General features: G+C 42.5%; 1 protein-coding gene across 3 annotated transcripts in view; it reads left to right on the forward strand.

The window, feature by feature from the left end:
- Positions 1-3,806: 3,806 nt before the first annotated feature.
- The window catches only part of FGF14 (fibroblast growth factor 14), a 436,610-nt gene continuing 415,626 nt past the window's right edge, over positions 3,807-24,790 (forward strand). For 2 of the 3 annotated variants that reach the window (XM_009905243.2, XM_054162957.1), the window contains exon 1: positions 3,807-4,488. In XM_009905243.2, coding sequence (XP_009903545.1) covers positions 4,281-4,488 — 208 coding nt within the window. In that variant the 5' untranslated portion in view covers positions 3,807-4,280. The remainder of the gene's footprint in view (positions 4,489-24,790) is intronic. The other variant, XM_054162958.1, reaches the window with a different exon arrangement.

The raw sequence follows: 24,790 nt of genomic DNA on the forward strand, positions 1-24,790 counted from the left end.
CTTGTGTGTATGTAAATTTGTGAGCTGAATATCTAAACTCCACTGTAATCAATAGGGCTTTAGGAGCTCTATACAGTTGCCTACACATAGATAGTCATCACTGTCTTTTTGAGATGTCCTAGGATATACTGTACTTCCTCCACCTGCAGGTCCATAAGGACTTGGATCTCCCATAGATCCATAATAATACCTGCCATGCCTCAAGTTGCAGGATATTCTAGGAAGTCTTAGATTACTTTAGATTTAGATGACATCAGCAGTCAAGTCAGGTTCCAGATCCTCACTGACTATAACAGAGTATAACCAGGTAGACATCTAGATGTCTTGTTCTGTAGGCTCAGTCTCACCAAACAGTAGGTACTGTCTTTGCATTTCCTAGACTATATGGGAATTATGCAAGCTTTGTTTCTACAAGATAAAGTAGTTCACAATTGATGTGTAAACAGCTAGCCTTGTCTAATTTACTCTTGCTGTCTATATATTAAAACTGTGAGTTGAGGGAATTACTCAGTCCACAATCTTAGTGACTAATATACAAGCTGCTTATACAGTAGGTGTTCTTTGCTATCTTGGGAAATTTGTCTCTGTTCTCAAAGGACTTACAGAACAAAGCTTTGCTTACATTTTCCTGCATAAAAATAAGTCCTCTGATGCTACCACCTCATAAGGATGGGTTACCTGGAATTTGGTTCCTCCACCACCATCACTCTGGTCTCCCACATGAAGTCTCTAGGTAATGACTTCTTTTCTCTGATCCAGAAGACAAAGACTCTTGGTGGGACACCATTAAAGCAAGAGGCCTTGATTTTCTTGCTTTCTTCCCCTATCCCAAAACTCCAATAGTCTCTATCAATCAGAGGTCATCTTGGTACAGCCTGAGTGACCAAAGTATTCCACTGATGCTTTGTCCCTTTCTTCTAAAGGGGAAGCTGAAATCCTTGGAAGAACCAAATATCACCTGTTGGTTTTTCACTTCTCTTGACTTACAAGAATTATGTAGATGACATTTTCTTCCACAGGTTTGCCCACCTTTTATGTATATAACCCTCTTCAAGTAAAGTCCTGAAAAAGATAAGAACTTTTGAGGAAATGTTTCCTTCTCTTTGTCTAGGTAATTTTTTTGTTTGCTTTGATCACTTGCATGTTGCACTAAGTATGAAATTTATTTTGTATATGAATCTTCCTGCTGTAATAAAATGCTTACACTCAGCTCAGCGTCAGTTAAGGATAGGCCATTTATAAATTAATTAAAGTTTTGGAAAAGATAATTTATAATTAGGCTAAATAGGTCTAAGTATATGCTTTAGAATTTTTAAGGTTGCTGTACATATTTCACCCGAGAAGAAAAGACTTCCTCTGATTTTTGCACATTCGGTCAACTCTTCTTTCAAAAGGCTAATCTTTCCATGATTTTGACTTTGCACAAAGAAAAATTCTTATGCTTGCTCAGGTTTTTCTCTGCAGGCCTGCCATGTTTTGGAGGCCTCTTCAAGGGCATTAAGTTCCCAGACAGGCAAGGTGAATATTTTTCACTCAGTTGAGATATGAAGTTCCTACTTCCATTTTACTTCCAGTAAACCTTAAATTGTATATCACCATCAGAAATAGCCTCCTTTGGTTCTGTAGCCATAATCTCTGACAGCTGAACAATGGTGAGATGCTAAAGTTTTACTTTCATTTATAAAGCAAGGAGCTACATGCTAGCCTGAGGGAGGTGTATAACCAATTACTTGGGTGGAAAGCTTGTCAATGACTTTTTGTTTTATACACATCACAGACTGTTCCCAGCTATATAAAGTTGGCTCTTGTGGTCAAGGGAAGATAGACACAGACCTCAGATATTTTGGGAAGACCCTAGATCAATTTAATGTTTGTAGGGAGCTATGACATACGAGCTACAATGAATAGCACCAAGGCTGCTGTGAACTCCCAGCCAGCTGGCTGCAAGGTGACCAAGCCAGCTCACCTTCCCAGCAGCCTGTGTAATGCCTCTGTGATCATCAGCTCAACAGGCAGCACAGCCAAAGGAATGGGACAAGGGACTGAGCCACTTTTTAGCACCGATTTCTTCTGTGACTTTTTCTCATTCTCTAACTTCTTTTAAATTTTAGTAAAAAAGTTTTGCTTACTTTCAGTTTTTCAAACTTGGGTGCTAAGAGGTAGGCACCTACTTCCCCACATAAACTCCATGGGTAACTTCTCAAATATGGCCTTTCATTCGGGTGCACCATTCTTCATCTCTGTAAAACAGGGTAATGCTGTTCACATATCAACTAGAAAAGGATCTGGCAAGCAAGCAGTTCATCTATATGTATATATTCAGAATCTCACCAAAATTTAAACTACTGGAAAATTTTTGGTTCCCAGAGATTTTGCTGGTGGGCTGACCAAATGTTTACTGCAAAAACTTCCCAAACATTGGTAACCAGATAGAAATCCTGGAAGAGCAACAAAAGCACACACACACACAAACCTCTACATTTTTCATAGTTTAATCTTACACTTTGTGAAGCAACAGCAGCTTGCATGACTTTAGGAGAAAACACCAATATCTGACCATGTCTGAATGAATGTAAATATGAATGGAAATGTCACTGTGAAAATAGTGTGCTGGTATTTCTGTTTAGTACTCTGTTAATGGGAATAGTTAACGGTCAAAGAGCAAACCTTTGGCCAAAGAGGTAAAGATGATCATGAAGGTGGCAAGATGACTGTGCCAATGAAAGACCGAGGCAAGGCAAGGCAAGATGAGGTGAAATGAGGGGAGGTGAGGCAAGGCAAGGTGAGGTGGAGTTCACTGTCCTGTTTCTACAACATCTGTTGCCCCTTCTACTCAACAGCTCCTTTCTACTACTACCTCAATATCATTTTTTTCTCCTTTATTCATGGTCTCTGTCCCATCACTTCCAACAACTTCCAGTATACACAGAGTCCAGTGAAGTATTCAGAGGGGAGAAGAAAAACATGGGCATCATCTTCTAGCTCTTCCAATGCAACTGCTGCCATGCATGGACGCAACCTCTGTGAGCTTGGTTGGCATAGCCATCCCACAGAGCCCTGGGAGGACTGGTGAAAGGGTAATGGTCTGTGCTTGAAACTATGGAGAGCAATGAGTGGCACTGCTCAGGAGTTGATCCATCTTCCTGTGGATATGTTAACTCAAGATGTGCAGCAGGTGCTTTGCGGGTTTATTTTAGCATTGCCTCTGTGGGCATTTGCAGCACTTGGGGATCCCAGCCATGGCCCTGGACTCACCCTCACATGGAACAGGCAGCGCTAACCTCTTCTGGTGCAGTCCCGGCACTAGCAGGCACAACATTAAGAAATACAATTTTCAGGTTGATGTACGTGGCTTGCAGCTGCATTGGCCGCTCGTGTTCTTTAAGACCACGGCACGACTGAGGGGCAAAAATCAGCCTTGGGGGAGGGACGGATTTCAGGGGCCAGGACACTGCACGTTGGGGAAACGGTCCGTGCTTAGCAGTGCTTTGCCCCGCGGGGCGGCTTTGGGGCAAACCCACCTGTCCTCCTCGCAGGCGGTGCCGTGCCGAGCCGTGCCGTGCCGCACGTGGGTCCGTGACGGCGATCGGGGCCGGCGGGGTTCGGCAGCTCCTCCTCCCCCGGCGCCCGCCGGCGACTGGGCGCCGAGGCTGCGGCGGGCGGCGCGGGGCGGGGGTGCTGCCTCCTGCGCGGCGGTGCGGGGCGCAGCGGCAGCCGGGGCCGGGAGGCGAGCGGCGGCCCGCGCGGGCGAGGGCGGGCGGCGTCGCGGGGCGGCGGCGGCGGGGGCTGCGGCGGGGCATCGGCGGAGGCTGCGGGCGGGGTCCGCGCCCGCGGCCGACAGCGGTGTCTGCGCCTCAGCCGGCTTGGCCGGGTGCTGGTGGTGCGCTCTCCCGCCGCGGGGCTGCACAATGGCAGTCGTTCAGTAGGATGGATCCTGCCGTGGCTTTTGTTCTGCAGATCCACCCATCCTCCTAGCAGTCAAGTACCAGGCTATGGTTTTCTCTCTGGGGATCTTTCTTCCGCGTTTTGCTGGTGTCTCTGATGAGGTTTTGGCCTCGGCTGGGATTTCACTACCTTACTTTTCGTTTGGCTTCATGCTGAAAAAAAAAAAGGGATTAATTTTATTTCCTCTACACGCTTTTGGTTATAATCCAGTGTTGATCTAGGGGGAATAACCATTCAGCCTGGCTGAAAAAACAGCATCCGTTGAAAAGTCTCAAAGAAATATACCACGTGAGGAAAAAAAACTGGGAGAAGATCGGAATATAACCATTTTTTCTATGATAAAACTGGTGCCCCTCTTCAGGAGAACTGATCTCAATTTATTATTATGCAACCACAAGGATCTCTTCTTTCTCAGGGTGTATAAGCTGCTGGATTGCTTTTCGCCCAAATCAATGTGGTTTCTTTGGAACATTTTCAGCAAAGGATCGCATATGCTGCAGTGTCTTTGTGGCAAGAGTCTTAAGAAAAACAAGAACCAAACTGGTAAGCAATCCATTGCACTGCGTTGTTTTTCTTTTATGCTACCCTGTCCGTTGCTCGCCGAGGTAGAGCTGCAATCCTGCTGAGGGGAGAAGGGGGAAATATAACGAGGCCAGCACGGATATGCATGTGCATACGTGTATGAATAAGCAAGGAGAGGTATGGATTAGCCTCAGCCACTGTCACCACGGAAAAGAAAAAAAATATATATCAAAGGCGACCCTAACCCAGCCTGCATCTCCTAGTTTTCCAGATGCTCTTTCCAAGGTGGAAACTTTTATATCGCTATCGTTTTTGAGGGAAAGCCGATAGAGACCCCCCCCTCTCCCAGCTCTCATCCTTGATGCGAGCCCCCTTGCACACATCCAGTCAGTTTTGGGAAGAGGAGCCCGGGTCTCCCGTGCTAGTGTGAGCTGGCCCTGTCTGCCGTGATTGAGTGCAACGGGGCTCAGGTCCTGAACAGCACTTTCTGATTAGCTTGCAGTATGTCATCCCCCCACACACACCCCCACCCGCCTCGCTCGGCTTTCTGAAGTCAAGCCCGACACCCCCCCGTCTCCGGCTGGGGGCTCCCCCTTATCACTCATCCCCTGGGACTCTGGGCCGAGAAGGTGGAGGGGAATGAGGAAAGGGGGTGGACACTTTCTTGAGGCTTGTGCCCAGACGGCAACTCAGCCAGCGATGCCAAGCGGCAGCAGCAGCACCGCCTGGGTGGCTGCGTCTCTCCTCTGCCTCTCATCCTGCCGGGATGACCCCTCTGTGCACGCGCCGGTGTCTCTGCGTGTGTCTCCATGCCTGCGTGGCAGCCAGAATCATGCGCTTCGGTTCAGCCCGGCTCCGAGGGGGAAACTTGCAGTACATTACATAAGAAATGCAAATGCAGGTGCTCTGGGCTGCCTGGTCCCGAGGGGTCACGCTGCTGCTGTTGCATTCCTGTTGCTCAGGGCGGCCGTGTGGCTAAGCACCGCGGTTTGGAGAGCAAGGTGGGCGAGAAGGGATGCTCGGCAGGCGGGGGAGCCGGGAGCTCTTCAAGGGAAATACTGGCCCTCCCCGCCCTCCTCACACTGGGCTCTGGTCCCCCCCGCCGCCGTGCTCGCTCTCCCCGCCCGGCAGGTTGCCTGCAAGCTCTTGCGTGCCTGGCGAGTCGAGAGCCGCTGAAACCAGGGCTGTGAGGGGCGGGATGTCGTGTGTGTGCTGCTCTCTGTGTGTGTGCCGGCTGCCCTGCAGTGGCAGCTCCTGAGCAGGAGACTCCTGACGCTGGCACTGCAGTGTAGTAGATCATAGGCTCTCGTTGCCTCTCTGACACCCCAACATTACCAAGCAGCAGACCTATTAGCAGCTCTCACCCCTCTCCGCCTCCGCAGCTGGGGTGCCGGCTCCTGCTTTGCCCAGTTTAGGGCCGGTGCAGAGAGTCGAGGTGGGCACCTCGGACGATTTTTTTCTCTCCACTCCTCACTCCTGCTTGCCATCTCGTCTCGCCCCTTACCTACCTACGGCTACCGCTGCCGCACAGCGCAGCCACTTCTCAGGATACCGAAGAGGCCGAAATGCCCCGTTGGAGGCTTCGCTCGGCCTTCCGCAAAGTGCCCTTTGCTCGCTGCAGCAAGCCGCATTCCCCGGCCGGGGGCAACTTCCAAGTCGTATGCCCACCCCGGAGCGGGGTGGGGCAGGCAGGGGCAGGCCACTTTCTCTGGGGACGCCCCCTCACACCTTGTCCGAGCCGCGCAGGCAAGGGCTGTGACCGCAGGGGGGATTGCAGAGCTGCGGTGTGTGGCCCTGCCCGCTGCCGCCACCGATACTCCCCCGAGGGGTGGTGAGCGGCTCCAGCCCTATATGAGAGACGATGCTACAGAGGAAGGGCTTTTGGGGGTGGTGGGTAGTTAGTAGAGCTTTCAGTTTGCGTTCCAGGGAAGAAGAGGACAGACGTATAACGCCCGCCCCGCTGCATTCTTCCACCCCCCCCCCCCCCCCTCCCCCGCTCCTTCCGCCCCCTACGACCACTACCAAGGCCCGTGTCCTTTCCTTGCACCGGGGAGGCTAGTAAGGAAACGGTTCCTGGCACCGAGACGCGTTCCTCGGCGTGCCATGTCCCGTAGCACAGCACGGCACACCTTTCCCCCTCCCCAGGGACTTTGCCGCACTTAGCCCCTTTGCATGGGACGAGTAGATTCTGGTGGCAGGAGCGGCGCTGCGTTTCGCCGCCACTGCCAACCTACCTGGGGAGGGCTCAGCTCGTCTGGAGGGTGCATGAGGCGAGAGAGTCACTCTGAGCAGGCAACGCAGACTAGGGTCCCATAAGCCTGGGGGCGTGGGGAAGCTGGGGGTGTCACTGCTCCCTTTGTGCCCCCTTTGTCACAGGTGCCAGGGAGTCATAGGACGGTCAGAGATCTAGGCATGAAGGTGGGTACTCGAGGTTACAGTCCCTGCCGGCCAGATCCGAGGTCTGGCTCTCCGCCCCGAGCATTTTGCGCCCCTCTGCTCCGGTCCGACGTGAACCCGGCGGAAGACCCGGGACGCCAAGACCAAGCCAAGCCGCACACCCTGTCGTGACATCTCGCTCCCGGCAGCGCTAAACTGCGGCTGACTCTCTGGGGAGGTTAATAATACTCTTGGCCAGATTAGATTAGATTAGAATAGATTAGATTAAATTGGTTCGGTCACAGGCGCTGTTGCTGGGCGGGCAGATCACCTCCATCAATGTTGGGGTCACCCGCGGGAGAGCTGGGAGTCGGTGCCGCCATGCTCTGCCTCCCCTGACGCCCCGGCTCCCCAGTTCCATCCCAGCTGCGGCACGGGGCTGCGACACAACCCCTCGGTCCTTCCCCAGCCCTCTGCCTGCCAAACTTTTCAGGGCTGATTAGGCTTTTTAGTCTCAGAAAACGCCACATGAGCGAGCAGCTGCCGCCGATCAAACCGTGCGGAAAACCGAGCAGGTTAGGCAGCAAACGCTGGTTGCTATTTCAGTTTATTTAGTTATTTTCGGACTGCTGCACTTTTTGGGGTCTCTTTCAACAGCTGGTCTTTTCCCAGAAACGGGATTTAAGTGCCTCTTTTTCAGATGTTCTCTGCTTTGCGTTTCCACACCACTTCTGGCTCTTGCTTTGCTTTCCATGCGAGACCCCCTCCCCAGCCTTCCCCGGGGACCCAAACTGGCCATACTGGGTTTATCGGCACCAAGGAGAGCTCTGGAGAGAGGAGAGTGTGGGGTAGGGCGTGATGGTGTATCCAGTGAGGTGTGTGCAAGACTCTGCCAGGGTTGAATCAGGAGGCTTTGGGCTTTATTTTGGAATAACGTTGTTATGTTCAAATTTATTTCAAATCTGATATCCCAGAAAGAGAAGCTTACTTTGTTTGCTGCTGTTATTTACCTCTTTACATTTCTCCATAAGGAGTAGAACTTTAGGAATGAATAGATATGGTTTTGTGTGCACTGAGTTTTCCCGAGTTTAATGGTAAAAAGTAATGAAGCTCTAAATATCTTCACTGTCTTGTCCAGCATGAAAGTATTTGCAATGTGGTAGGTTCCTCAGGCTTCACTTGTTTTTCTGTTTATTTCCATCTATCTCTGCCATTCTGTCTTGTCATACACACAGAGAGAACTTCACAGAGTGTGACATAAGAGATTTTTTCTCACAGTTAAAAATTGCTTGAGATCGTAAGGCCTGACCCAGGAGTTGCAATGCTAAGATGCCAGCCTGGTGGCTTCTCCTCTCCATGAGGTTCTAAACTGGGTATGGTAAGTTAGGGTATAATTAAAGCCATGAGGGAGGATTTGGAGCTTAAAGGGAAATGGGGAAGGAAAGGTACCTCTGTGAGATGTTTTTAAGCAAATACCACAAGGTTGGATTTTTTTTTCTTTTTTTTTTTTCTTTTTCTGCTCCCTCCCACCTGTTAGGGTGCCCATGAGAGATGAATTAAGTTTGCTGTAGTACTAGATGCCCCCATAGTAGGAATTGCTATCACATTTCACCCTGGTAGCAGCCCAACAGAGAATGTATCAGGTTTCTTCTCCATTTACCTCTAAGAAGAGGCATCTCTCCAACTCAGGCAGGGATGTTGACAGGAGAGTAGATGGAAATTGGCATTACTATAAATATGTTGCTGATAGAGGAATTTGGTTTCTGTTGGTATCAATCCCATATCAACATGAAACACAAAGCCTATTTATAAAGAAGAGCATCTGAGATGCAGGCTGTGGCTGAACTGGGATCTTTGTAGAGTACCTGTTTTAAACTACTCCTCTGTAAAACAGTCAGACTGTTCTTTCATGGTTGCTTATCATTTTGAAAAAGTTTCTAAGAACAGCCATGCAAGACTGGATGTGTTCAAAGCAGAATCTTGGGTCCTGACTGTAAAATATATAGTGTGTATCTTTATCTGAATTCTAAGTAAATTGGGCCTCTTGTTGTCTTCCTTACTCATAGAAAACAAACCTTCCACCAAGAGACAACGGGTATTTTGCCTCAGGAAGAGCTGCAGGATTGGGTCCTTGAAGTTTCTTTCATGTAGCAGCTCTGATTGCCTAAACACTGTACTTCCTGTACTATTAATCGCGTTGCAGTATGTTTCTGTCACTCAGATGTAAAATTGCCTATTCACAAGTACTTCACCTACTGAAGTTTTATCCTCTGTGGAATAAATTTCCTGAATTTATACAAATTTAATTATTCTTGATCAAATTAAATTGCATAGTGGACTCGTTAAGAGGTGAAATTTATGCCTGCTCATGCATCTTCCTACTGTGATATAATGCTTGCACCTAACCTAATGTCTGCTAATGACAGGCCATTTACAAATGAATTCCAATATAAAAATGATGACCTAGACATAAGGAAAATATGTAAAACATATTTACAGGTATCATTGGTTTAAATATTTATGTGCATGTGGTTTTCATTTGAGTGTGACATTTATTCTACTTACCTGTTTTTATTATGTTAAGTATATTAGTTTTGAGCTAAAATCCTTATTGAGTTCAAATTCAGTAAGGCATGATTTAGACATTCAGAAGTCACCCCTTTGCGAAGATTTTCTGTCAAGTAAAGTCCTGTAAATATGTAACCTGGAGAGGAGGATGTTCATTAAAACTATAAACCATTTTTTTCAGGAAGACTTCATAAAGCTAAAAAAATGGGTAGCAGAGCATTACTCTGACTCTGGGGATGGTATTTCGTAGTTGAAGGGGGTCACTACTGAGTTTTTTGGTATAATCACTCAATGTGTAGGATAAAATGTGGTGAGTCTAGGATGTGGTTGGATAAACTAAGTGGCTGGGTGCAATTTAAACTCTGCTGAGTATTTGCAGATGTTTGTGAAATGTGCCCACAAGCACTGATTCATGATGGAACAGGTTTCATTCAAACGGGCATAACCCTGTGACTTCAGGAGCAGCGATTTGTTTCTGTACATAATTCTGTTTCCCATGGCTTTTGTGATTTTGGAGACACTGTTTTTTTGGAGACACTGTTGCTTCCCCGTGCCTTGTTTTCCTGCTTGTTAGAATCACAGGCAATGTCTGAGCACCACTGCACAGGTGTGCTGTTGGTTCTTCTGTTTGCTTTTCACATTTCAGTGAGCGATATCTTTTCAAAGACAAATTATCAGTTTACTGGAAAACTTACTGAGAAACAAAACACTGAATGATCTTAAAATTTCACCATCTCCGTTGTGAGAAAGAAATTTGCTGTGGTGTAGCACAAGGCTTGATTTACAACTAGCACGTCCTAGAGCAACTTGCTGCTGTGCAGAGTGAATACAGTAGAAAAACTGTGTTACCTGGAAACAAACTTTGCAGAACTAAGGCCATATTTAGTTCAGAAAGAGGCTGCTTCTTGCACAGTGTGTTTCTACTGTCAGACCAAATGAAGCAACTGGGAAGAAAACATTTTCGTTGGAGACCACGTGATAAAGTGCTCAGAGGAGTATATTCATCTTCAGACTATTTTTTTCATTTATTTTTTATTGAAGTGGATCCTTTGATGTGCTGAGCCACTCCTAAGTACTGAAAATTGTAATTGCAGAGGGAACTGAAGGGGTTTAGCACCGTGATGGACTGAACTTGCAGAGAGCGAATTGTGATGTATTCTTTTTAATACACTCTGCAGTGAAGGTAAAAAACGTGTGACCCACTAAAAAAGTTGTTACTCAAATCAGGAGCATGCTGACTTTGAAGAGTGTTTTTTTGAGAGCAAAACCTCAAAAATCAGTAAGTGAAAGGATTTTAATGGATAAACGGAAAGCTTTTTTTGTGTGCCTGCAGCATACTCTTTTAGAAACACTGACATTAAATAGTAGCATTGAAAGTAAATAGCTGCTGATGAGACAACATTAAGAAGTCAGAATAATAACACCTTCTGTAGTAAAATTAAATGCATTAGTTTAAGTAACACACTGTGTTGAACATAAGCAACATTTTAATAGTTTGAGAGTTAATGTTAGATGGTTGTGTGGTTCAAATGACAATAAATGATGGTTGCTAGCAGAAACTGATGGTGTAATTTTTATGTCCGTACATTGTGTATTCACTCTGACACCTGCTTATTTTACTTTTATCTGGGAGCAGTGTGAGGATTGGCATTGAACAAGTTTTACATTTGCATATTGAAGTAGTATCTTGAAAATTACTTGGCTTGATCATTTTGTGGCACTAAAATTAACCTGGTCCTATCAGTAGAATTGAACCAAGGTTAAATGCTTTAATTCCATTGGAATTGTTTTGACTTTTGCTCTCAGGCAGAGATACAAATAAGCTGTAATCCCCTATGAAAAAATTTGCTTTAAGGAGATTCCAGAAAGGTCTGGATTTCACTAAGCTGATTGGGAAATAGACTTTGCTGATCCCTGAAAATTCATCATGTCATCCATGGTTTTTTTTTCATGCAGCTTTGTCATTTGGAAAGATAAGAACACCGTGAGGATACATAATGGGCAGAACTCACACCTTAGCTCTTGGACACGTCCGGTCTCCAGCTCTGGGCATTAGGTTGTGTAAGAAAAATATAAGACGTGGCAAATATACGTTTGATCCTTCCCCTAATCTATCCTCTCAGTTTTCATCTGTCACTAGACTGTCTCAAATCAGAGCTTTTATTCAGGCCACTGCATGTAGTAGCTGCTGAGATATACACCTCAACTTGTCCAATGGCATTTCTATTTTTGGTGTCAAAATCCTTTGTATGACAGAAAGCTGGATGTAATGCCACACTGTGTGGAGAGGTTGTGGAGGGGTTTGTGCTTTCAAAAGGTGCTCCTTATTTCTTCTCCTGTTGAAAAATAGAGGCTAATGCTCAATCTACTTTTAGCTCATATCTGGGACTAAACTATAACAATTGCTCTATTACCCAATGACCCCCTACCCATCAGAGAAGGGGAACTGGGAAAAAGGCAGGAGACCCATGGGTTAAAATGAAAACAGATTTAATGAAAGAGCAAAACTAATACCAATGCCAATATATAAAGTACATAAAGTTATACTAATGCCAGCAAGTGTATGACAGTTACAATAAATAGGAAGACAGCCTGAAGGAGAAGGAAGAGAAACAGTGTCAAGAGAAGCCCAATCAGAAAATCCCTAACCTCAGCAAACTTCACCCTTTACACTGAGTGTGACATTTATGGCATGGGATACACCTGTGAACCAGCTCAGTCAGCTGTTCTAGCTGACTTGAAACTGCTAATGTTCTGCAGCCCATGGCTGGTCTATGATTCTGTCCCAGCAAAATCAGGACACACTGCTATTCCTGCTCTGTGTTTGTGATTACTGATCACAAGTAGTTTTTCACAGGTGAGCATCTCATCTATAAGGTGAAGAACATCTTCATCATGGTGCTTTCTTCTTCCTTGCACTGTAGGAAAATCCTGAGAATTTCCATCATCTCAATTCCTACACAGTATAATTTGCCTTTGCTGAGGATAGAGGATGTCTTAGGCTTTGGGGGACAAAGATGAGCTGACACATCCCTTTGCATGCTCTGCTTTTGTCCAGCTAAAAGGAATTAATTCTTATGGATTTTCTAGGCCTTTGGGATAAAGAAGTATCATCTCCTGGAAAGGGCATGTTTTCACAAAGACCTTTCTCTTGAGAGAAGAAGCAGGATACTGCTCCCTTGAACAAGCTTTTAAAGAATTAAGCTCTAATGTGACTGAAAACTAGAATTTTGTACTAGCATTGAATGGTTTGAACAGGAGAGAGAACTTGCATATAAAAGCAAAGACTTCTGTTTGCATATAAATCTCTTGGTTCTCACCAATGCTGGCAAAGGAAATATACACAAATTTCATTGCCCTTTAATGAAGTTTGAGCTGAAAATGTTAATTTAAAGAAGGCAAGTTTACCTGACTTGTTACTTTTCAGTAAATGTATTTCTAAGGATGTCCTGCCACGTTTAAACAAAATGAACAAATTAAGCAGGTCCCAGCCCACGGCTTCTCATTAGAGAAGTGCCTTGTGGAGCATTACACTTGCCCAATAGTTTCTATAGATATCATTCATTGCTAATGTAGGCACATTTATTGACATTTAAAGAAATGAACAGAAACTACCAGTTCAATACATAGTGGAAAACATAGAAGTAGTTGTGGAAAAAATTATAGAGTAGGAAATATTTTTAAAAGTCAGTCAAATAATGAGTATAGTAGCATCTTATAAAATAGAATATCATATGAGGAAAATATAATCTTAAGGGTTAAATTAGTAGTAGTGCTTATTAATTCATATTGCTCATTATAAGAAAAAACACTTTACAGTTCTGATTCAACCACAAGTTGAACCCAGACTGCTAATAGCTCCCGAGAAACTGAACCTAAATGTGATCTAAGCAGATTATCCCACTAGGAGATCAACCCAAGATCTCAGATGTGAATTAACTTCAGGATGTCTAAAACCCAGGTACAATTCTGAGGCTTGGACTCATTCAGCTTTTACTAAAATCCGTGTTTTAAAATAGCGTTAACAGGTGGATTAAAGTTTGTGCCTCTGGGACATTTCCTCCTAGCCTCTTCCCAGTACACTATATATATATATAATTTTTTTTTTAATGGTTGTCCCCATGTTAAGGAGGGTTATACAGATGTTCAGTACCAAGATTTGCTGCTCTCCTGGCTTCACTCAGATCTGTTTTATCTCCATGAATATATGACCTTGACATCCCAATCACAGCTGAGCTTCTCACATCTCTTTCAGTTCTTTCACCTGCTGCTTGCACAGCCATCTCATATTTTTACTTTAGGATAGAGACTCTGAAGAAAATCAGCCCTTAATTACATTTTTTTATTTCGGATATTTTTAAATCCTCTCCAATACTTTGAATAATTAGCTGGTGGAAGTAAGCAGAATGACTGTACAGGTTATTACTGATGCAGTAGATGTTTATGATGGATGAAAAGTAGACTGATGGACTATCCTTTGTTTTATTGATCGTGAGCTGTATGAATGATTGGCTTCTCACTGCTAATTTACAGTAGGACAATTACATAAATGTAGAGGCAATAAAGTAACTGTGATCGACTAGGAAAAGACAGTAAAATCAGCAAGAGGATTCAGAAGACCTAAGAACAAATGTTATCCCTTTCATTTGTTTTGAGGATTGTTTGAGGATATTACTTGCTTGAGGGGAAAATGCTTTATCTTGGCTTCTTCTGTTAAACCTGAACTCCTCAGCTTTTGGGGAAGTGTTCTGGATATTGCTGAACAATTGTTGCTTGACCAGGTAGGAAGATCCTGGCTTAGCCTCTTCACATGCTGCTACATGAAGCTTGTGGTTGTGGTACCCTGCTGAAGAGTTCTCCAAGAATTGCAAAATCTATGTGGATGCAAGGCATGCCCCATATGTCCATAACTTCAGTAGGGAAGAGACAGAAGCCCTTGTGATCTCACCTTTGATTCGCCCTGAAAGGATTATAATGTGACTCATCAGTGGAACATGCTCTTGTGTCCCTGTTGACCAGAGACATTTGTGGCAAAACCAGCAACTGTGTGTGTTATTAACCCCTGTGTTCTGAAGAGTTGAGCTCTGCCTGCTCATACAGAGTTTTGCAGCATGTCAAAGATAATTTTTCTACCTTTGAAACTTGTAGCATGGACTCTTATTCCATGGAACAGGGCACTTAAAAGTAGAATGTGATTGTTCTACAGCAAATACATCATTACATAGTGTTTGTATTGAAGAGCCATATATTTGGAAGGAGGTATCATTTTGTTTTGAACTGGACTTTAAACCCTCAGTGGGGTGGAGCTGTAAAAGTATAAGGAGGGGAAAAAAATTGTAGTTTCCTAGCTATTATCTATGTGGGTAATATCAATGAGTTTGCCCATGACAGGAAGAGTGTGTAACAAGGTAGTATGAATGGGAATCACTGTGTTTTTGTGTTCTAGTGTCTTTCCTCAATTCAGTTCATCTTTGCAGTTTATAAGAAATGAGTATGTGGGGTATTGTGACATGAAGTGGAGATGAGTCCTGTGATATGTGAGCCACAGAAGTTATTATCTCCTCATTGAAGGTTTCTCAGTGAAATAATATCTTAGAATACATTGGCTTTCTTAGCACTTAACATCATGCATGTTGAGTCTGACCATTGTAATACACCATTAAGGAAAATGTAATCCAAGCGTTTTCTCAAGATACCTAAGTAAATATGGTGCTCTCGATTAAAATAATAATAAAAGCCTTTAAGCACAGTGGAAGTGAATATCATGGTGGTTTACTTACTTAGTGTGAGCTACTTAGTTTCACGATCTCTTAAATGCTGGATAAGAATGATTTTATACTGGTTGTGCCAGTTGCTATCAGGATGAAAGTGGAGGCAGCAGTTTAGGACATTATAACCAAAGCAGAAGTAACCTGTAAGGCATGAAGGCTAGGTTAAAATATTTTAATAAAATATCAGGAGAAACAGCAACATGAGGGTTCGTTATGTTTGCTGAGACCATTAGCTTTAGTGGCTGTCTGGAGTGACTACAGTCTATGCTGGCCACTAAAAAGAATGTCTGCTAAGACATTTAAGATGGAAGATGAGGAAATGAAAAATACTAAGTCTTCACAGTCATACATACAGGTTAAGAATTTGGGGATGGAACTTGATGAAGTTCAAACAAAAGTAAGCCAGAATGTGATGCTAGTACCTTAGGTGAGATTTTGTTCAAGTGCTATGTGGATGATACATGAATAGTGTGGGTTGCTCTCTCTCCCACTTACTCTCAGAGGGAGATGAAAAACCACAATGACAAAAGAAATTGTAAAGTAAATAATAAAGAGATTAAAGGAATCTGTAGTCATTTAGACAGGTTAGTGATAGGTAGTCCTACAGGCAAGCAGAATTAGAAATTGTTTAAGCTACTTATCAATTGGAGAACAAATAGATCTAAAATTTAAGGACATTTTCATCAAAAACATCTATTTCTAGAAGTGTTTATTTCCCAAGGACATCTAAGAGAGTTACATTTGAGAGTCTAGCTTCTCTCAATTTATTCCATTTATAGCTATCTTGCTAAAGGTGAGATATCCTTGTAAATCCTGCTTTGCTTTTGTAAATGAAGGTGCTCGCACACTCTCATGTGTCTACCAGCTGTCACTGCACAGCCCCAAAGGAGTGGCTTCCAGGGTGTCCTTAGGCTGAATGTCTGGTACCTCTTGCCTGCCTGCATGCTGTCACACAAATGGTCTGCAAGACATGTATATGAGCATGCCTGGCAGTCCTTGCTGTTTTGGACCTGTGCGGGCATGTCAAATCCTACTTTTGCTCCATCTGCCTGGGCTAACAGCTGCAGGCTCACCTGCAGGAGAGATGGCATATGAGTCTACTCACAAGGGTGGCCCTCAAGCTAAAGTGAAACAGTCAGTGTAGTTGCCACAGTAACTGCTGTTGAGAGGAAATGTATTATTTCCCTCCCTCTCCCCCACAACTGAATCACAACACAACTTTTCAAAAGGAAGTGTATGTGCTTCTATGGATATTAAGCTTCATAAACCTTTGCATCAGAAACTATACACTGGGCAGTATAAACTGCAGAGGTATACATAGAATAAACCAGGTTGGAAGAGACCTTCAAGATCATCGTGTCCAACCCATCAACCAATCCAACACCACCTAAACAACTAACCCATGGCACTGGAAAAATTTTAATAGCTTTTGTCTCTACTGAGAGGTTTTAAAGGCATTTCTGTGCAGCCGCAAGCATTAGGGACTGTGGAAGAGAGTATTATCAATTTGCCTTTTTCTTCTATTAGCTTAATAAGTTCACAGCCAAGTAGGCAAAAAATGTTAGGTGCCATTCAGACCTAGTGGATCGAGATAAATCTGCATAAAGAAGCTTATACTGGAGATCATAAAGTAACTTGAACTGGAGAGCCAGTCTCTCCTTGTTAACAAATTGCAAGTAAGAACTGTGAGTAAGAAATGTCCACCTTCAATTTGGCATTGATATCCTTCCTCCACCTTAAACTCCTCCTAAATGTTCAGGAAGTTAAGACTGAATTTATATTGCTTTATTAAAAAGTATCAGGGATTGATTCAAGTCCAAATGGCTCTATCTGGCTCATGTCCACATTACTTACAGTTACCACCCTCCCTAGCAGATTTGGCTTGGAAAGAGCTAGCTGAAGTGGTCCAAAACTGCCTGGGACTTAAAGAACAAATGTGGATGACCAGGGTCCAGCATTATTATTTGGCAGCATCAACACAACAAAAGATCAGAACATCCTTTTCATCTCCATTGAGGAAAGTTAGGGCAAGCTCTGCTTGCAGAGTGATTTACTTGTGCCCCTGGCCTCAGTGTGAAAACATGCTGGACTAATAACAGCATCTAGCATTCCACCCAGGCAAAAGGAGTATTATAATTTCAGTAGAAGTGATGAATCCCAGCTTCATCCTTTGAGGAAGGACCATCTATAAAGGGTTTTCCCATGGGTTCTTAGTTAATCCTGTGACAAGGTAGTGGAGGAAAGAGACCACAGTAGCTTTCTTCAGAGTGAGTCTGGCAGCTGAGCAGCAGAGATCTGAATCTGCAAGGAATGAATCATAACGAATTTCTGAGGAGAGCAAACCAGACAGGAAGGGAAGCTCAGTCTTGATGGAGAAAGCAGCAGATTTCCCCTTTCTCCTCTCTGACAAGAAGATGAAGCTCCAGGACAGGATGTTTCCTCTAAGTAAAACCTTCTTCCACTTCACATACTTGTATTTGCTTTCCTTCTCACTGTCCTTCCTAGGGATCACCTCTTCATTAGTCTGAGCATGCACAATGAAACCAGTCAACACTATCGGCCATCTGAGTAACCTATTTTTTACTGTACATCCATCTTCTATTTGCTGAGTTATATGGATACTGATCTGAGTTGCTCCAGCATGTGCCTCTGGTTCTGCAGTTAAGTGAAGGGTTTATATTTCTTCCCACATAACCAGCAGTTGCTCTCTTCCCTTACATAATTGTGAGGAGCACAAATAAAGAAAGAGTCTTACTGATTGTTGATACTTTAAATATTTTGGCAGGCTGTATTTGGTCACAGTCTGTGAATTAAAAGGATCTGGCTTGTAGTCTGACTGTATGCTCTGTATATTTGTGTGTATTTTGCCTATAGTAATGAAAATTAGAAATCATAAAAGCATTTTGGGGTTTGGTTGGTTTTGTTTCTTTGCTTTTAATAGTTTTACAGAATATTATTTTACAGCACTTGGAATCTCTTCATTCTTTTCTCTGAGGATACAAAGAATTTCTTGATTCTCACATTTAATGTTAAGTATGAAAAGGTTGAATTTAAGGAGTGGATTCTCCTCTTTTAATGAATTCCCTGAAAATCCCTTAAGGTAGCTCTTCCTTTAAGAGTTAAAAATCTGCAGAAACCCAAATATCACTATTTAACCTGGAACTAAGAAGGGTGTTGAATTTAAGAGCAGATATTTTTGTGTTTTCATTGACTACAATAATGCCAATTGTGAAAAGATATGATGACAGAATATAGTTGTGTGTTGCCTTAAAAAAATGTGAGACTGTGCTCAGCACGAGGTCATGCTATGTAGAGTTGTGATTTCTGAAATTAATTCTAACCTCTCTGTAAATATGGAAATTGCATCAAGTCTTGTAAGATGGTAAAGTCTTTTTAGAATTAGAGAAATAAAAGGCTTTCAGTATAAACTCTTCTCAACTTATTAGGAATCTTGGAAACTGTTTCTTCAGTTAGTAGCACATTAATGTAACACATCTAGGACCTTTCACACAGCATGGCAATTAAGCCAACTTGAGCCAGACTAACTGTTGAAATGCTTTTCCAAGAGTGAAAATACATTTTCTACATTCCTTCTCACAGGCCAGGGAAATTAGGGATTTTGGTGTTTCCTTATTTACAGTGTCTTTCTTTTTGTCATGCTACCTGAAAGTGCCAGCTTTAATCCTTCTTCTGAAAGTTGTTATTTTCTGTATTCTGCATTGCTGCATAAAGTTCATGAAAGTCTTCCAAAGAAGGTCTTTACAGGAGGATAAAGGGAGTATGCTCTCCATGGCCTGAGCATGGGACCATTCTTGTAATGGAGGTGATCTTTGCCCTCAGAAGAAAAGAAGGGAGAAGGGTTTTTTTTTGCCTTGGTGCAGTGCTTTGGCTTTTAAAAAACTCTAGTTAGATTTAAATACTCAATCCTGTCTTGCTAATCTACAACTACTTGGTCTATGTAAGGTGGAGCCTCTGTTTTTGTAGAAGACAATACTTTTCTTATACAGATTAAATGGTTCTGTGCTTAATCTACTATTACTTGAATAATTCTTACAGCATCAGCCTCAGTCTTGTCTATTTTAACTTACAGTGGCTAATTTGCAGAACAAGCATGGACAATTGAGACAGAACAATTTCCCCCCACATGGACATGGTCCTCTTGAGTTTTCCTTCTAAAAAGAATTGAGATTTTTCCCAGAATCCCAAAGTTCTTGCTTTTTTTCATTGTGCTGTAAGGTACAGGCAACAGTGGAAACCAGAACAAACTGAAAGTTGCGCAGATAGATTTCAGAAGTCTCAGTGTGTCTTTAGTGAAGGACCTCAAAGGAAATCTATAAAATGAAAGGCTGAGTTGGCAGAATTTTCTAATCCTTTTGAAAAATACATCTAAAAAGAGGAATATCAGAGAATGAAAGTTTGAACTGCAAACATTGCAGTACACAAATTAGTAAGCAGGTCACCTGGTAGTTTCCTTGCCCCCTGCTACACGGCACTAATGTTTTCTCTCTGAGGGGCAGGTTTAACAACAGTATTCTAAGTCCCTAACTACCTTTTTTATTATTATTATTTTAAATGCAGTATGGAAAGATTGAGCAAGTGTACAAATACGTGGCATTGATAGACATTAGCACTTTTCAAAGAGTAGTGCTAAAGATATGAATTCTTTTAAGATTAGGCAGAATGGTGAGTTTGTACAGCTTTTGAAGGGCACTGGTGGAATGGCCAGGATGTAACACACTGCCATGAAGGCCCATCACTGAAATAAAATGTAATGTAACAATTCTTGCTTTAAATTTAGTGCTGTGTGACTTAAGAGGGCAGTTAAGCTGTAAAGATCCATGATACTAAACTCTGTGCTCATAGTACCCTCTGTGAGTGCCTAAGCCTTTTGAACTGAGAATATAGTGAGACAGTCAGGCAGCTGAGCTAGCGAAGCAGTGTTTTCTGGAGAGTTTATAGGAACCAATTATATGCAATTTGTTTAAATTAGTGGTGAACAGTTCTATATTAATGATTGTCTTAGTGCTAATAAGTGGGAGTGTCTGAAGTGTGGTACTTTGTATGCTCCATTCCTACTGGCCCTTCAAGAGGAACTAGGTCTTTCATTGAACCCAATGCTTTCATACCAAAAGGATGGAACTCTCAGTCTACAGAGGGCATGGGCAGGGGAAAATTACTTTAGCTAGTGTGATGGCTTCTACTACAGTCTGTCTGCTTATTCACCTCCTTCCTCTTTCAGCTCTCATTCCCTATCTTCTTTTCAGATAAATTTGTTAGGGAAAGCATGAAAATCCTGCTTTAAAGCAGCCAGCAGGAAAATGTTTCCACCTGATGATAAGATTTGGAGCAAGGCTTTCTCACCACTCCCTCCACTTCTGTTGGTATAATACACGTCTCCTGTCAGTTCACATCCATTGCTGTGGTGCGGAGCCTCAGCAGCACTGTGTGCTTTCATGTATTTAAAATCTTGATCAACATTGAAAAGCCTAAGAGCTTGGATGTCTCTCCTGTGGTCTGTAAAAGATACCATGGTCTTTCTGCTACAGTGTGACAATTACTGTCATTCTTGGACCATGGCATGTGGCTCTGTAAGCTGATAAGGTTCAGTGTGGCAAAGCTATTTCATAACAGAAGAAACCTTTGCTTCAGGAATGAAGAGTTTTTGAACTTTGAGTTTATGTTACTGTGGGGCAAGCACTGCCCTTCAGAGAAGTTGTTCTGCTCAGAATAAATTAGGGTGGATTTGAATAACAGATGGAAAAGTCATCTGAAATTTCTCTAGAGAGAGTGCAAGCATTGCTCATTCTAGCATCCAGCCTGTATGCAAAGGGATTTGTGTGAGTGGAGAAGAGGGAGGAAAGAACAAAGCCAGTAAATCCACTGGTACCCAGATGTCCTACAAATGAGCTTCAGGTTTTATGTCTGAGATATCAAAATTTGGACTTTTATAAGTTCATCTATTCTACAAAAGGTGAAAAAAGAAAGGCAATTTTATTACAGACAACCTTTCTCCACTTGCATATACTGTACTGACAGTGTTCACTGTGTACTCCTCTCCCTTCTACTCTTTCAGACTCGTGGAATCCAGGAGTCTGTTAATACTTACAAAATGACCTTTATTTTGATTCTTCTTCATCATGTGGCAGCTATGTCAGCTGTGTTCACTCGACTTTGCTCCATTTTTGGCAGTACTGTAATGAGGCTTTAGGAAGATAATGTCTTAAGCAGAAGTCAAATAGTCATATTTATGATGAATGTACAAGGGCCTGAAAGAACACTTACAGGTCATTTTTAGTAGCACTCCCTTGATAACTCATAGTTTGGCGTGTACAAAGAAGCATGAAGGATTTTTCAATGGATGATAGTTCTATTAGATACGGGACTTTTTCAGGCAATTTTTGGTTTAAAAGGTCTAGTGATAATCTTAGAGGTAAGTAGGTTAATACACATCATACAAATTCCTATTCTGCTGTTAACAAAATGCAAAATGTTCTTAAAAGCAGAATGTAATATTAATGGTGAGGTTAGGCTTATGATTTAGTTGTCATATCTTAGAGTATCAGTTGTGTTACTAAAGAAACCTATTTTGTTTGGAGCATTCGACCCCAGCTGAAAGGTCTTTTCAGTAAAGGGAAACACTGCCCTTGGTTTGGACAAATGTTGGAGATAAAATTTCCCTACACTTAGCTAATAAGTAGAATCTATTCAGTTAACAGCAATGTAAAATTGAACGTTTGGTTTTAGGGGTAACATTAACATTCAGTTTCTTAAACAATGTTTTCCAGCTGTGTAGTTTCACTATTTCCTCTCTGTATTTGAATAGGTTTAACAAAGCTCACTCATTCAAAAATTGTATTGATTCGGAAATAGCTGACTCAAGGCCCTGCCTGTATCTCAGTTTTTACTCAAGTGAAGATGCTAACCTATGACTATTTCCAAGTATTAGAAGCAAAACCCAAGTACCGATTCACTGCCTTTAACTATTTCTGAAAACGATCCAGTTGTTTTATTTATCCTTCAGAAACTAAAAAAATAAATAAATCTGAGTACTTCTATGTTCTCATATATATTTTAAAAAATTAATATTTTTTCTCTGCTCTTGGAAACTGGAGCAGAAGCGTTGCAGATTTCCAAGTGTTGCAGATTGCCTTTCCTCCCTCTCTACAGGTGCTGATTCTTCTTTGCTGTTATTTTACCTTAAGAAGGCTAAATGAGGGCTGATGTTACTGCAATGCTACAGGCTTGGGGAAGTGTGGCTGGAAAGCTGTCTAGCAGAAAGGGACCTGAGGCCAAGCAGGTGAATATGAGCAAGCAGTGTGCCCAGGTGGCCAAGCAAGCCAATGGCATCCTTGCTTGTATTAGAAATGCTGTGTTCAGCAGGAGTAGGGAGGTGATTGTCCCCTGGTGAGGCCACACCTCGAGTATCATGTCCAGTTTTGGGCACCTCAATACAAGAGAGATGTTGAGTTGCTGGAGTGAGTGCAGAGGAGGGCAACAAAGCTGATGAAGGATCTGGGGAATAAATCTGATTAAGAGTGACTGAAAGAGCTGGGGCTGTTTAGTTTGAAAAAGAGGAGGCTGAGGGGAGACCTCATTGCTCTCTACAACTACCTGAAATGACATGGTGGAGAGGCTGGTGCTGGTCTCTTCTCACAGGTAGTTAGTGATAGAATGAGAAGGAATGGCCTCAAGCTGTGACTGCGTAGGTTTAGACTGGATATGAGGAAAAATTTTTTCATGTAAAGAGTGGTCAGGCTTTGGGAGGTGGTTGAGTCACCAACTCTGGATGTGTTTAAAGGTTGTTCGGATGTGATTGAGCATATGTTTTAGGGGTGAACCTTGCAGAGTAGGGTTATCAGTTGAACTCAGTGATCCTGAAGGTCTTTTCCAACCTGAATGTTTCTGTTATTCTGTATCAAGTGACTCACAGTACACTGTGTTCATACCAAGCTGCATGATGTGTGCCACCTCATCGAGTCTCAGGCTGCAGCTTTGAGGAATTGTATATGCAAACGTGACAATTCCTACAGTTCACAAGCTCATGTCTGAACTGATATTTGTTATTCACATACTGTGTTATAAATACCACAGAAAACTATTGCCTACATGCAAGTCTGAGGAGGTACAAGAACCATTGAGATTACTGAGCCAGAATTCTCACTTGTGTAAACAGATCAAACTGTATAGACTTGTTAAAAATTAATTTATTTATAAACTGTCATTAAATGCTGTTTATTTTTTTCTAAAAGATCCAGTTAGGGAGTGGTCCTATGCTATAAATAAATAGTAGAATACAGCCATTTACAGGACCTTATTATTAGGGGCAACAAACACATGTGTGTGAAAGAGGAAGTGCACCAATTAAGGAATAAAATGAAAGATTTTAAGATATTTTTATTGCCTAAACTAAGAAAAATGTTCACATTTAATAAATAGCATGAAAATGGAAGAAAAATTAATTCAATTTAATTTGTTTTGTTTATTACTATTTTAGCCTAAGATGATTGTACTCATATAAATAGGAAAATTCTTCAGTAGGAAATAAGGAGAATGTTTGCAAGATAGCAATTACTCACTCTTTAGCTAAATTTGATCCTAAGTAAATTTCTTTGCTAGTCTTCATCTTTCTTTGAAAATATTCCAAATTGTTAAAGGTAGGTGGCGCTTCATTTGTCTTATCATTGGCTAACCCTCTTTTATTAACTAAATAGGTCACAGTAATTAGAAGTGGAGTCACTGAAGTCATGGTCATATACATCTTTGCTTTTAGAACCAAGACTGGGAGCAAGTTTTGCTTGAAATACCTTTTCAGGGACAAAAATGATTAATAATAATACCATCGTATAGTTAAAATAGAGTTTTGGTTGGTCATTGTTCTTCAGCCCAAGACCCTACAGCACTTAGTGCTTTCTGTCCAAACATAGCATCTCACTTGGCAGTGGCAAAGGACAGGATTTTATTATTGAGTGCCTCTACTTCAGCTGCATAGTATTGACATGGTCATGGAAAAAAGCATTAAAAATATGTGCTGACTGTGCCAGATGCATCTCAAGAAAATCCCCATTCAATACACTAATTTGTATGGTGTAGTTCATATGGTAATACTTGGTTCTGCACTTGGCATACTAAGGACAAGGCAGTACTTCACTTGTTATCTCCCTTCTTTTCCTGCAGAGTGGCTGGCACTAATATATTCCTTCTCTTCTGGGCATAGAGGTTTGTCCAGGAGGTTGATTCTTGACAAGGTGGAGAAAGCCATGTCTCTGTTCCTTCTGCAGGAGCCAGAAGGCTAGAGGCAGACCTGTGGGCTGCAGAATGTAGAGCAGTACATTTCTTCTAGTTACAAGGAACCCTTCTCTGATGTCACACAGATTGGTGTGATTCTGCAGATTAAAAAAGCACCTGATTCCTGTATTCCCAATGATGTGTGAGACAACCACAAAGCCAGTTCTCTGCTTTAATGTAGATAGAAATTAAAACAGACAACTCTAACTCACTTATTCATAATATTTTTTCCAAAGCACCGTTAAGTTCTTCCTGTACCTTACTCATCTGTCCCTCTGCTATAACAGGTACTTCTACTTAAACTTCAACTAAAGTCTTCTGTT

Source organism: Dryobates pubescens, chromosome 7 (genome assembly GCF_014839835.1).
Source record: "Dryobates pubescens isolate bDryPub1 chromosome 7, bDryPub1.pri, whole genome shotgun sequence".
Classification (NCBI taxonomy): Eukaryota; Metazoa; Chordata; class Aves; order Piciformes; family Picidae; genus Dryobates; species Dryobates pubescens.